General features: G+C 28.5%; 2 protein-coding genes across 12 annotated transcripts in view; one reads left to right on the forward strand and one right to left on the reverse strand.

Moving 5' to 3' along the window:
* The window catches only part of LOC143076721 (protein MON2 homolog), a 293,055-nt gene that overhangs the window by 263,986 nt on the left and 15,752 nt on the right, over positions 1-13,317 (forward strand). The window lies entirely within an intron of this gene.
* Positions 783-12,472, reverse strand: LOC143076793 (uncharacterized). Of its 3 annotated transcripts, none has more exons than XM_076252682.1 (2): positions 12,314-12,472; positions 783-2,917 (listed from the first exon to the last, which is right to left on the reverse strand). In XM_076252682.1, the coding sequence occupies exon 2, from the start codon at positions 2,757-2,759 to the stop codon at positions 1,968-1,970; it is 792 nt and encodes a 263-aa protein (XP_076108797.1). In that variant the 5' UTR covers positions 2,760-2,917; positions 12,314-12,472; the 3' UTR covers positions 783-1,967. The 3 variants fall into 3 exon arrangements, with proteins under 3 accessions (XP_076108797.1, XP_076108789.1, XP_076108782.1); XM_076252674.1 differs by lacking the exon at positions 12,314-12,472 and adding an exon at positions 6,811-6,926; XM_076252667.1 differs by lacking the exon at positions 12,314-12,472 and adding an exon at positions 5,456-5,609.

Here is a 13,317-nt window from a genome sequence, read left to right on the forward strand (position 1 = left end):
AATATGCATAAAATATTTACCACTGGACGTTAAGCAACGAACAATCAATCAATATATCTGACTACATAGTACCTAGGGTTTTCTCATAATTGAAGGCCTTTAATTGCTAACATCCACTTCATTTAATGTCTGGTGGAAAGTTGTATTATTGTCAATCATACCACATCTCCTCATGTTTATATTTTAAAATAAATCATGTTCTCCCATACTACAGTATTACATGGTTTAAATATATAATACTAGGAACTGGCAATTTATATTCATTAAGTCAATGAGTACAGCTAGTTTGAGTCAAAACATTAAACTTTTTTAGCTGTGCACACAAACTTGTACAAAATGTTAGACCGTTGGTTTTCCCGTTTGAATAGTTTTACACAATAACACATGTCAGTTTTGGGGCCTTTTATAGCTTGCTGTTCGGTGAAGACTGTACGTTGACTTTTACAAATTGTGACTTGGTTGAGAGAGTTGTCTCATTGGAACTCATACCATTACTTAGGCTACCTTGAACTTAGTGAGATGTGAATGTTTGCTACATGTGAAAGGTCTTGTGGTAACTTTGAGATGAAATAAAAAGCTTTAAGGATGTGTTTCAGTGTGTGTAATGATTTTGAATCATAATATACCATATCCCTTTTTACCTCACCTGGCCCGAAGGAGGACCTGTAGGGGCCAAAATCGTTTTGTCAATTTTCAAAGTGTCTGCACATGTGTAGACTAAAATCAAGGTCCTACATCTCCATCTGACAAAAATAAACTGCAAATTTTGTTAAATCAATAAGATGAAAACTTTTTTAACAATTTATTTGCATATTCAAATGTGGTACACATATTGCTAAACAAAATGGTGTGAAAACACACCCTGTACATAATACTTCATTAACACCGGGTTTTAGTCATAAAATTAAATGGTATTGCTGTATGATTTCATTTATAATATTGAAATTTAATTTAAATTAAATAACATTTATAAAGATTTATGTCAACCTATATCCAAAAGAAATCTAAAGTACATGCATTATCATGATTGTGAAGGGAAATACAAAATACTTATGATTTTTATAATTTATAACACTAGATTGGAAAAAAAGGAAATATTTATGATTTGTTGGAGAAAGTATTATTTATTCAAATGAGGCGATATTTAATTTCTGAGCTAACTGTTTTTAAATGCCTTTTTGTCAACTAAATGAACAATAGTGCTGAACAGAAAAAATGCAGAGATGGATTTCAAAAACAGAAGTAAAACTTGCAAGATGATTGTGCAATCAAAAGAAAGTATTTTACAAAGAAAAGAGATGATATGAAATTATTTTTGTTTTCATTGGATGTTTAATTATATTAAAAAGTCAATGGTAAAAATCCAAAAGTATGAATAAATGATTTTAACAAAATTTTAAAAACAACAATATTTAAATGACTAATTATTGTTTTAGAAGAGTATTGAAAAAAGCAAAAATGTATATGTACATTATTAAAATTTATGACATAATTATTAAAGGAATAACAATCAACATGGATAACCGGGTAAATATTCAACAATAAAAATATCATTAAAATTACAACAAATATTTTACCCTTCTTCACTTTTCAGCTATTCATCAAGTTAAAATCATTTAACATGAAAATAACTGTGCTGAAATGAAATGTCAGATTTTTAAAAGTGGAAATTTATTTTAAAAGCACTAATACAGTGTCAATAAATAATTCTTTTTGTACATTTATAATCTGTTTGGTATTGCAACCAAATCATTGCTTAGTAGATCCACTTTGTTTAAAAGAGTAATTCATATTTGAGTTTTTAACAAGTCTCTGGTTTCCTTGAGAAATTAATATCACAGTTTATAACCCTGATTTATTTAACCCTGAGTTCTTATTTCATTTTGCCATATAATAAGACAGAATGAAATATAGTTGCCATTATGAACACTGAATGGAACACAAATGTTGTAATGATTTTAAGAAAATCATGGATTGTACAGCATACACCTAAGTTTCTCTATTTCTCCTTTTAATAATGAAACTTCTGTTCGCAGTTGTAAGTTCTCCTGTTCCAAATACACAACTCTTAATGCAATTTGCTCTTCTTTCATTCTTCTTGCCTCTCGAGATCGTTTGGCAGACTCATTATTTTTCTTCCTTTTTTCCCAATAACAGTTATCTTTCTGCGACTCTGGATTTACATTTTGTCTTTTCTTTGGTGGCATTCTAAAACCATCACTCTCTGAATCACAATCGGCATTTGCTGCATCTTGATGGGACAGCGAATGATTACTTGTTGTTGAAGATGGTGAAGACAGTTCATTTGCATTATTATATTCAATTTCCTTTTTTAAACTGGATTTATCATCTGTTGGACTAGATCTATGAGAGTTCAGAACATCCAAAACATCCATAGTTGGTGGACTGCCAGATTGATGGTGGCCAAGAGGCAAGCTTGTGGGAATGCTATGAGGAGACAGATTGTCATTTGGTAAAGTTGACATATTATTTGAAGAATGTGCTGGAATAGGATTGGGCATCGTATGTGAAGACCCAGATGATGTCATCATGCCCTCAACACTAGGATGAAATTGTGAAAAGTCTAAAGATCCTGATGACATATTAGCTAAGTCACTTTGTGTCATGGTATGAGAGGGATAATGCATCCCATAATATGATGAAGATGGCATATTTGGAAACCTCGATGCTGAGGATGTCTGGTTGTATGGCTTGAAAAATCTCTCTTCTCGATGCATCATGGAATAAGGATCTTGCATAGCGATTGAGGATTCCAGCTTGACTCTATTGGAACTGTCTTTAAACAGTTTGTCAAAATTTTCACTGTAAACTTTTTTTAACGAAATTTCTTCAGATATCAATTTGTGATCAATCTTGCTTCAAAACAACAACCAGTTGATGTATAATGTTGATTTATCTGAAAATATAAATATATACAAATAATAAGTTCTTGATCCAATAGAAATTCAGCTAGTTAACCAATTACAAATCAGCAGTTTTCCAAAACTTCTGACTAGTACACAATGTCATAAAATGTCAGGTTGTCCTGCTGCCAATTTAAATACAAATGTATATATGTCAACCAACATGTATATATATGTCTTAGTTGACAAATTATACTAAAAGACTCCCTGTGTATTAGATACTGCAGAGTTGTATATATTTCTTTTTAAATTTATGATATTTTATACCACATAACACATGGTACAAGTGGACTTACCAATCTGAATAATACAATAATCAATCTATCAATGAAATGAATTATGTTTTAAGTTCCTGGTGAAAACATCATGTCATCACCTTTTAATTTGGATCAATGTCAATTTTTTATCACTTGCATCCTCATTTATAATTTAAAAAATGTTAATCCTTGATCAGTGTCATTTTCTTTTATCCTATTAATCATAAAATTCTGATTTTTTTGTAATGGTGATTTATTATTAAGTTATATATCTTTGAAATATTTTTTTTTAATTTCTCTTTGGAATTTAATTTATTTGACTCATAATATCTAATTTACACTTGAAATTTACTTTTTATTATGCAGACTTTTCGATATTATTTCTATACATACCACATCTAGATAACAAATTATGCCTCTTTGCATATTAATTTCAAGCAAAATCTTTGTTTATGGCATTTGTCAGATTTTCTATGTTTATTTGATTTTTACTCATTTTCCAGAGATTATAAATATCAAATGTAATTTAAGATAGATTTAGTAATCTACATGATACATGTAAATAAACAACATATTGTTTGATTTTGCTAAGGAATGCTAATTTAAGTATAGGATTTTCAATACAAAAAGTAAATTCCCTTTTTTCATTATTTCCAGTAATTATCCCACAAAAATTTGACATTTTACAATACCCTGGGGTAAAACTCTAGGGAAGGTGTCAATTACTTATTGTTCTGTTGAAAGGGGAGTTAACTGGACCACCTTTGTGAGTTAATCCCCTTGATTGAAGAAATTTTTGCCACAGGTAAATAGAGGTAGATGTCATTAAAACACCAATAGATTTATCTATGAAAAAATCATTAAATAACTGGTCAAACCTGTTGTCAAGTGAATGGACAAATTTACAATGATAGAATCTAATCATTTTGGCCTTTTATTACAATCTCCTATATTTCTTTCATTCTTTAACATAACTGGTTGTCATGGTAATGTTTTTGGTGCTTTTTGTACTACCAAAATCAAATCTTACAGTACTTTAATAAGTTAAAGATTTCCAATACTTATATGAACAAATATCAACCATACCATTCAAATAGCATAGAAAAAAGTTGTGTAGCTGTATTTGCAAATGAAACAATTTGCTAATGTGCAAAAAATACTGAACACATATTTTTTTCTAACAGAATAAATTACAATTGCTGATAAAAAAAGGATTTTTTTACAGCAAAAACTTTTTGCATTTGACTGGTAAGACTATATGCTGAAATTATTTTCTATAAAATTTACAAATTAAATCCACTCATTGAGATTGCATGTACTTTGTTCAAGACAAATATGTTTAATATTTTTTTGTTTTTTTTCACTAAAAGTCTTCCGAATAATTTAAAACTGAACACTTTGAATCAAATAAACTAAATTAAAAAAAAACGCATTGAAAATTGATTAATCTTCTTGAAGTTTAATTTACAAATGGGTGTTTTAATTAGTTTAAAACATTAACATTTCATAATTGAATTTTTCTGTGAAAAAAATATGCATACATCTAAATAACAAACATAAAAGGGTCACCAATCTGTTATGGAATTAGAAAGATATATAAAACATACTCTTTTACTTAAAGTAAGGAATTTATGTTGAAAATGTCTCATCGTAATAAAAGTAATTTCATGAGCTGAATAGAATTTATATTTCTTCAATTTTGTTTCATGTTATTTCTTTTTATGATACATTACTTATTATCATATAAATATCTCTGATAACTCTTTCCCACTATTGGTTTAAAAAAAAAAATGTCATTTTCAAAACATATTAGTCAATGAAATTATAAGTCAATGAAAAAATATAAGTCAATGAAAAGCAAACACCACAATCAAAAGACAAACACAATTGTTAAGAAAACACTACAAAAAATGTTCTATAAATATAAATCTTCAAAACTTATCTTCAGATCAAAGTTTTTAGCTAGTAAGTTCATTTTTGTAAATGAATAATGTCAAAATAATTTTTTCATACTTGTTTATGTTACAACATGGAATTATTTACATTTATCAATAAAAAATTGTAGTTAACTAGTTTCTTTAAGGCATCTTCCAAAACTCTTGTACTTATTATCAAATATATAGGTGTTTACATTACACATAATATATCCTCCATTACTCAATGTTGTATCACACACCTATATGTCCTGGACAAACAAAATCATAAGACAAATATCCAGTAAACTGACCCATACAAACATAAACAAACCCACATGGTAAAGCATTTAATATTTACCTCTTCAGTATATAGGATGCTGAATTCACACCTGGATTACATAATTTAGAAAAGCATCTTTTAAATTCTTCAAAATGTCACTGACCCACACATATCTATCTACTTGTCCATTTAGATGACCACCTATTACTCACTGACCAGTCAATATTACACAAAGTTTACAAGACCATGAATCAACCAATTAATTCACAGTATTTCTTATCTGACCTTTCACCTATGTTGATTATTTATAGCTTATTGAACCATGTGACTTTTTAGTTTTAGTTAATTAACTATCAACAATAACCTTGTTAAGAGAATAGTTTTGGGGGGTCTTGTTAGGGCTTGATTTTACCTGTATTTTTCTCCTGATTAAAAAAATTATAAGATAAATAGATTTTTTTCAGTAAATAGTATTATTTATTTGTCCAGTGGAGGTGTTGACAAAACATGATTGGACAGAATTTTGTTTTGATTATTATTAAATTATTTTGTTGTATTTAGCATACTTTGTTTGTTGTAAAATGTCATGAGAAAAATAACTATAAAAAAAATATTGAATATTAAAATTCAATGAATTTTTTTTCTGAATGCACCTTAAATTTTGATCTACCAGGTATTGCATAAGTGCATATTTATTTTTTTGTAAGACCAATTATTAGACCAAATTCTACTAAAAAAAGAATGCATATACATGTAGTTTCATTTATTTTCACACAGTCAAAATTGTTCCCATAGAAATGAAAACTTGTTTTTCATTGACATTTTGATTACAGTTTTTAATCATTTCTTAAAACTTGCTTACCTGTTTTAAAATAAACATCCCAGGGCATTTTACATGAAATTTGACACTTCCTCAAAAGTGGTAAAGTGTTGTTCATTAACATAAAAATGTCAAATGATAAATTCAGCAGTTTTGTGACATGAATGCTAATTTATCTAAAGCACTAATCAATGCAATATATATAGACTATAGTAAACAATTTTAAAGTCATTATAAAATCTGATGCAAAATTATATCAAATATTTTTAATCCATTAAAAACTAAATAAATAATTTATAAAGATGAATTTGAAATGAAAATAATTATGTATTCAGTCTGGTTTGTTTTAATTTACAATGCTTTGTTAATGTTCTTATAATTTACAGTTGGATTCTGTCTCCATATTTTTTTTCAAATTTGATCAAATAATTAAAATGGAATCCTTTTTTAACTAATAAATTTACATTTTACTTTTAAGCTAAATGTTTTTGCAAAGTTTTATACTTATGTTTGTATTATCTGGCATTTTGTTGATTTAACCAATTGTCATATATAAACATTTCTTTACCTCTATGGTGAGTTAAAATTGCATAAACAGATAATGTAGATTTACCTTGCACAAGTTTTTGCAATGGAACACAGTATTAACCACTATGATAAGACATTACTTCCAAATTGTCAGGTATTACACTGGTGATCAACTAAACTGGTATACAGGTGAGAATCAAAATACAGAACTTAAGAATGACCATTTACTGGGAAGTATCATGATTGACTGTGACTGATGACCAAGGTCCAGTCCACTGTCCAGGGGGTATATAACCTTGACAGCTGACCACTTCCTCTCCCTCAAGGGCAGTAATTGTTGATTTGCAGAATGTTTTATATTTACATGCAGAAATATGTTTTTTGTAATTTGTATTCCGTGGTATATTCTCATATCATTTGAAGAAAATCAGTTGTCCTCTCTAGAATTCATTTTCAAAATAAAGTAATGGAAAAAAATTCAGATTTGTTTTGCATATAATATATGTTTTTCCAATATATAAATTTTAGATAACTGCAATATTAAACTTTTATGTTCTATAAAACCTCCTTGAACTAACTTGACAATTACTATCCGTTTGTAAGATAACCTTTTCAAAATAGTTCTCATTCTACTTATTTTCTTTTAACAATTGTCATTTAAAAATTATTTATAATAAAAAAAAATGTATGTGTATAAAAACATGATAATGCGAATTCTTAACATGTAACTTTTGATTTATTTGAAATCACTGAATACAAAAGAATTACAAATTCGAAAAAACTACTATAAAAGAAAAAAATCGCCAAACTCCAGATCAATTCGATAGATGAAAGTTCTATACCAGTAATTTAGATTTTAATTACATGCCACAAAAATGAAAAAAAAGCCTATTTTTTATGCTGAAAATCAACCTTGTGCTTATCTGCTCTTTTTGAAGTGGACTTAATATATCAAAATAATTTATTTTATGAAGCCTTTATTTACATTTTGAATTGACAGAAAACATACAAATCTATTATTCACCATTTTTCTTATATATTTATAATTTATAATTTCTTTTTTAACTTCACAGAAATTACAATTTTTTATTTAATAACTTCACAATGATTTCTCAAAAATGTTAACTAAATTTAAAAAAAGAAAAAGAAAAAGTAAACACAACTTAAAAGTCAAAATAAAATACAAAATAACAACAACAAAAAATTGATTCGAATTTCAAAGTAAGCTCAATAAAAAAGATGTATTTATTTAAAAAAAAAAAGTGTTTTTGTTGTTTATAACAATTAATTAAACTCCATATTTGAATCTCTTCTTGTTATGATGTGTATTGGGATGGGTAAGGTCATTTCCTCACACTTTAATGTTGTTCTGTGAAATAAAATGACAACAGATGATGCAACCAGTCTTGTACAGAGTTATGTCACTTGATTATTGTTACACTGTCTCTAACCTTGAATTAAGGTCATGATGAAGTAACCTTACACAGATAATGTTTATCTGACAAATAACAGAAATTTAATGTTATCATGTATTTCTGGTTGTTATGTCAGTTTCCATTTAAAGTTTTTGCATTGGGTTACTGTTATAGATTGTTGTTATATGGAGGTTACATTTGATTCCATTTAAACTTTGTGTATTGGGTTACTGTTACTAGTTTTTGTAATGATGTACAATTTTCTTGTAAGATGTGATAAGGGCAAAAATAACGATTTAAATTTTCATTTGTATTAATTGTTGAGTATTTTGAAAGGTATTTTGAGTCGTTAGTTTGTTAGTTGTTATATCCTAATTTCTGTTTTTCTTCAAGAAAACAATTTGACCAATATCTCATTCATTTTGAGATAATTTTGATCTCTGTATATTAAAAGCTGGACTCTTAGCAGTTCATGCATTATGGTTAAATTGTATTTTAACCCAGTTAAGAGCTTCCTGAATTGTAAGTCATTCCAGAAGGATGTGTTGTGCAAATACAAATAATGTATGTCGTTATAAAAATTAATTTTTATATAGTATATAGTTATCCCAAAAATCTGAAGTTTTGTAATCCCTCTATTAACATTATATACTGTAAATTCAGAAATTATTGCGATGTTTTTATTATTGCAAAAAATGTGACAGAGTTTTAACAAGGAATTGTATAGTTAGTTGTCTAACTATACAAATCCTTGGTTTTAATCACAATAATTTAATTAAGCTCACATTTTGAATTGTTTTATATCAATTAAACAGGATTTATCTCCAAATCCCAAAAGTTAAAACTTAAATGACAAAATCACAATAATAAATACCAGCAATAATTTCTTAATTTACAGTAGTTATTTGATGTATTTGTCACTTCTATTATTTATTTTGTGCTTTGCAGCATTTTCTTCATTTATCATATCAAAGGATAGAATGCATCTTACTTTTCCATCAGAGAAATCTTAAATGAGCTATTGTAATTTTGATAGAATTTTTTTAAATTCATTAATATATCATTGATAGTTTTACAAAGAGCTTCATTAAAGCTAATTATTGTAACTCCACAAATTAATTATGAATTATTAAATCTCATAGCTAAATACAGACTTTTGTCGTCAACAGAATAACATACAAATTGTAATAACGAAATTGTTTTGCCAGACCTTGTTATAAACTATTCTATATTCTTTACATAATTTATATAATATTGCGTAATCTCGGGAGTGTATTGAATCTAAGGCTTAAATTAGCCATAGATTTCTAATTGATAATCATAAAACATGAATGGGTGTTGAATCAGCCAGGACTCTTATTTACAAATCTTCTCAGAGTACAGTTAATCTTTAAATCCTGTATTTTTCTGTAAACCCAGTGAAGTATATCAGGAGCTTGTTAGTTAGTAAGCCACATGTACAGATTATCCTATCTTATGCAATCATTACCAAAGAAAATACAATTTCTTCTCAGCACAAGTAATCTTTTAAAGGGACAGAAAGGTTCTTGAACTCGGCAGTCATTTGAAAATCAATATATGTAGTGGAGTAAATTGGCCTTTTTAGATTGTAAAGGTGGATAATAAGGGTGAATGGCCTAGCAGGGTTTCTATATTTCTATACTTAGATCATATTGTAACTGGCATAAAAGCAGTTTGTTGTTAAAGCCCCACGAAAGATATAAAATTAGAAAACTTCTTATGCATGTCACAAAAAATTGGTTTTGATAAGAAATAAAAAAAAATACAAGGTCATGATGACTCAGCTTATAAGATTTGAAATGTAGATTTGAAATGTATCGTGCAGAAAAACTAATATTCACTGTGACTGACTGCTACCAAATATTGCATGATTTTTTTTCTAAAGGAACAGGACAAAATATATTGGAGCTGGAAAAAGAAAAAAATTAGACATTTTAAGAGCTTTTTCAAATTTTTATATCAAAGTTCAGTTAATTAATTAGAAAGGTTGTATCTCAAACCATTACTGCATTAGCCTTTTAAAGAACCATATTAAACATAATAATTGTTTGATGGTCAAATTTAAGACTCTCTTGATATTTTCTAATTTAATTTGCAACGTACCAATATTCTAGCTAAAAAATAAAACCCATATGAAAATATCATCTTTTATACTGAAGAAACAGGAAAACCTTGAGTAACTGGCATATATTCCCACTGGAATTAGGAAGCCAACTTAGACAGACATCTGGTAAGACTATGTAACACTGATAAATAAAACATTCTTTAATGTCTATCTACTAATTACTTATAAGTTGATTATGACTTTCAGATGGTCTATTTGTAAACAGAACAACTACCACATCATGTTTAATTATTGGCCAAAGAAAGATAAATGTAACATTTTATGCTGTAAAGGAAGTAATTGAAGGTTTTGTTTGTGAGGCAATATCAAATGAAATTATTAAAAGAAAGTAAAATAATATAGAAATGGAAAAAGAATCATCTTGAAAACTTTCTTCTATAGAAACAAAATGAAAGTTACTTCACAATGAAGATATGTAATTTATTTTTTCTCAGGACAAATTCACTAAATAGGCTCATATTCCAAAATTCAAACTTTAAAAAAGAACACAAGTTTATATAATGAAACAGATACAGTAAATTTGTGTGATTTTCTTGATGTCAAATTTCAAATTTTGTGCAAAATCTAATATACAACAGATAAAATTGAGAATGGGAATTGGGAATGTGTCAAAGAGACAAAATCTGACCAAAGAGTAAAAAACAGCAAGAAAATCCTGCACCAGCTGGCCCCTAAGGTAAATATTTACTAGTTTTGTGAAAACAGACCTCATACTAAACTCCTAAACATATAAATGAACTAAAATTATAAAACATATAAGACTACACACACAGTGGCATCTGAATTGGAACGTCTTCCGACGACGCATTGGTTTCCGGATAATAACTTTAGTTTAAGTGAATAGATCTCCATGAATTTTTTTCAGCAGGTTCAATACCACAAAAGGAAGGTTGGGATTGATTTTGGGGATGATGGTTCCAACCGATTAGGAATTGGGGGCCCAAAACAAGCATTGTTCTAGTTTCAGGATAATAACTTGTGTAGAAGTATTTTAATTGCTCTGAAATCATACCACAACGTTTAATACCACAAGTAGAAACTTTGAATTCATTTTAGGGGTTATGGGGACAAAGTTTAGGAATAAAGGTCCAAAAAGGGGTCAAAACAAACAGTTTTCTAGTTTCAAGACAATAACTTATGTGTAATTGTATGGATCTCTTTGAAATTGTACCACAATGTACCATATAACAAAGGGGAGGCTGGGATTAAGTTTTGGGTTAATTGTCCAAAATATGTAGGAATTAGGGGCCAAAAAGAAGCATGTTTCTAGTTTCCAAACAATCATGACAATAACTTGTGTTGAAGTGTATGGATCTCTCTGAAGTTGTACTACAAGGTTCAATACTGCAATGGAAAAAGTTGGGGGGGGAGGATTTTTTGTTTACCATTTTTTGAAGGGCTTCCTTTATTTTCAAAATTTTTCAAATTTCAAATTTTGAAAAGTTAAAGAAGAAATCTTCAATTGCTGCACAGTATTGTGCAATAGATTTGTTAGATCTTTGACCACATTAATTTTGTGACAAAAACCTATATTATGTCAAAAATTTAATCACAATTCAAATTCAGACAGAATCAAGCTTGAATATTGTGACCAAGTTGCCCCAACTGTTCAGAGTTCAACCACTTGGGTCGTATAAAGCTGCGCCCTGCGGAGCACCTGGTTTCATGTTTTGAGGATTTCTTTAAATAATTTAATGATTTTGAATTGAATAACAGCACCTTACAGCAGAGACTTAATACATATGTTTCTGATGACAGTATTGGATTTTCTGAGCATCATGAAATCTCAAAATTTTTAAATGCACAACAAGCAATCATTTACAAATTCACAGTTCATGTATTAACAAACATTTAAATCATAAAAAGATGTTATAACAAATTTATAAACCTGTGTCATGGCATTTTAGAGCACAGATAAAAAAAAATGTGCAATTTCCCTTATGTTGTGTATTGCCCAATGTTTTCAATATTGTGGGGCCTCAAACTAGCTTTCTTAAATGTTTAATATTATATAGATTATAACCTACCATAGTAGTGTTCCTTCCTTACATCACAGGAACTACAAATGACCATGGATTACACAAAAGTCATGAACCCTCCTTCTGACCAATCCTTTTCTCAAAGTGGGTGTGTTCAAAAATACATCTATAGACAGACCACCATCTGGTTTTGGATGTTAATTACACCCTGGACAATGAGTGTACCTACTGGTCAGTGTTGACCTAAGATGATGACTGACCAGTATCTACTAATATCAATTTAATGACCCACCAGGGGGAGGCTACTGCTAGGGTCATCTGTCAGGAGTTCTAATTTGAGTAGATCAAATTTCTAATCAAGCACACCATTCCTTGATAAGTTTTGATAAGAGAGTAAATAGTTTGCCTATTATTAAGTGTTAGTGGGGTTAATTAAAATCTTATAATATGGATGTTAATTGGATTTATTTGTTTCCTGTTGAAGTGTTAAATTTATACAGCTGAGTAATGAGATCTGGAGGTAGTAAAATTTGTCATCTTGTTACCACTTTCATGATAAGCTGTTTGCCTTGTGTTCAAACAGAAAAGTGTCAGGTTGGCCATACTCCTTTGATATTTTTTATAATGGTAGTAAATATGCCAACTGCTTTTGATTTATAAAGTTCTATATTTTTAGGAGAATTCATTTATTAATTTATAATCATCTCATCTGCAAGCATATTTAAAATTTTATGATTCGTTTTTCTTTGAAAAAAATAAATATCTATATGCATTTATTTTATATTAAGTATCAGAATGAATTAAGTTATTGTCAAGTGTCCTTTTGATCATATTTTTTTCATTTTATGGGATACATAGCTTTAAAACAAATGTTTTTTTTTCAACTGCATCTCTACAAATATATTGGTATAAAAGAGTAACACACTCATTAATATGAATGTAAGTAATATAAACTAAAAATAACAGAAAGACCTGACTCATGGTCTTTTGCTGCCCTGGTAGACTGGACAAACTTCTTCATCATGTCATCCAGTTTGGCTAGGCATAAAACA

Source organism: Mytilus galloprovincialis, chromosome 1 (genome assembly GCF_965363235.1).
Source record: "Mytilus galloprovincialis chromosome 1, xbMytGall1.hap1.1, whole genome shotgun sequence".
Lineage (NCBI taxonomy): Eukaryota > Metazoa > Mollusca > Bivalvia > Mytilida > Mytilidae > Mytilus > Mytilus galloprovincialis.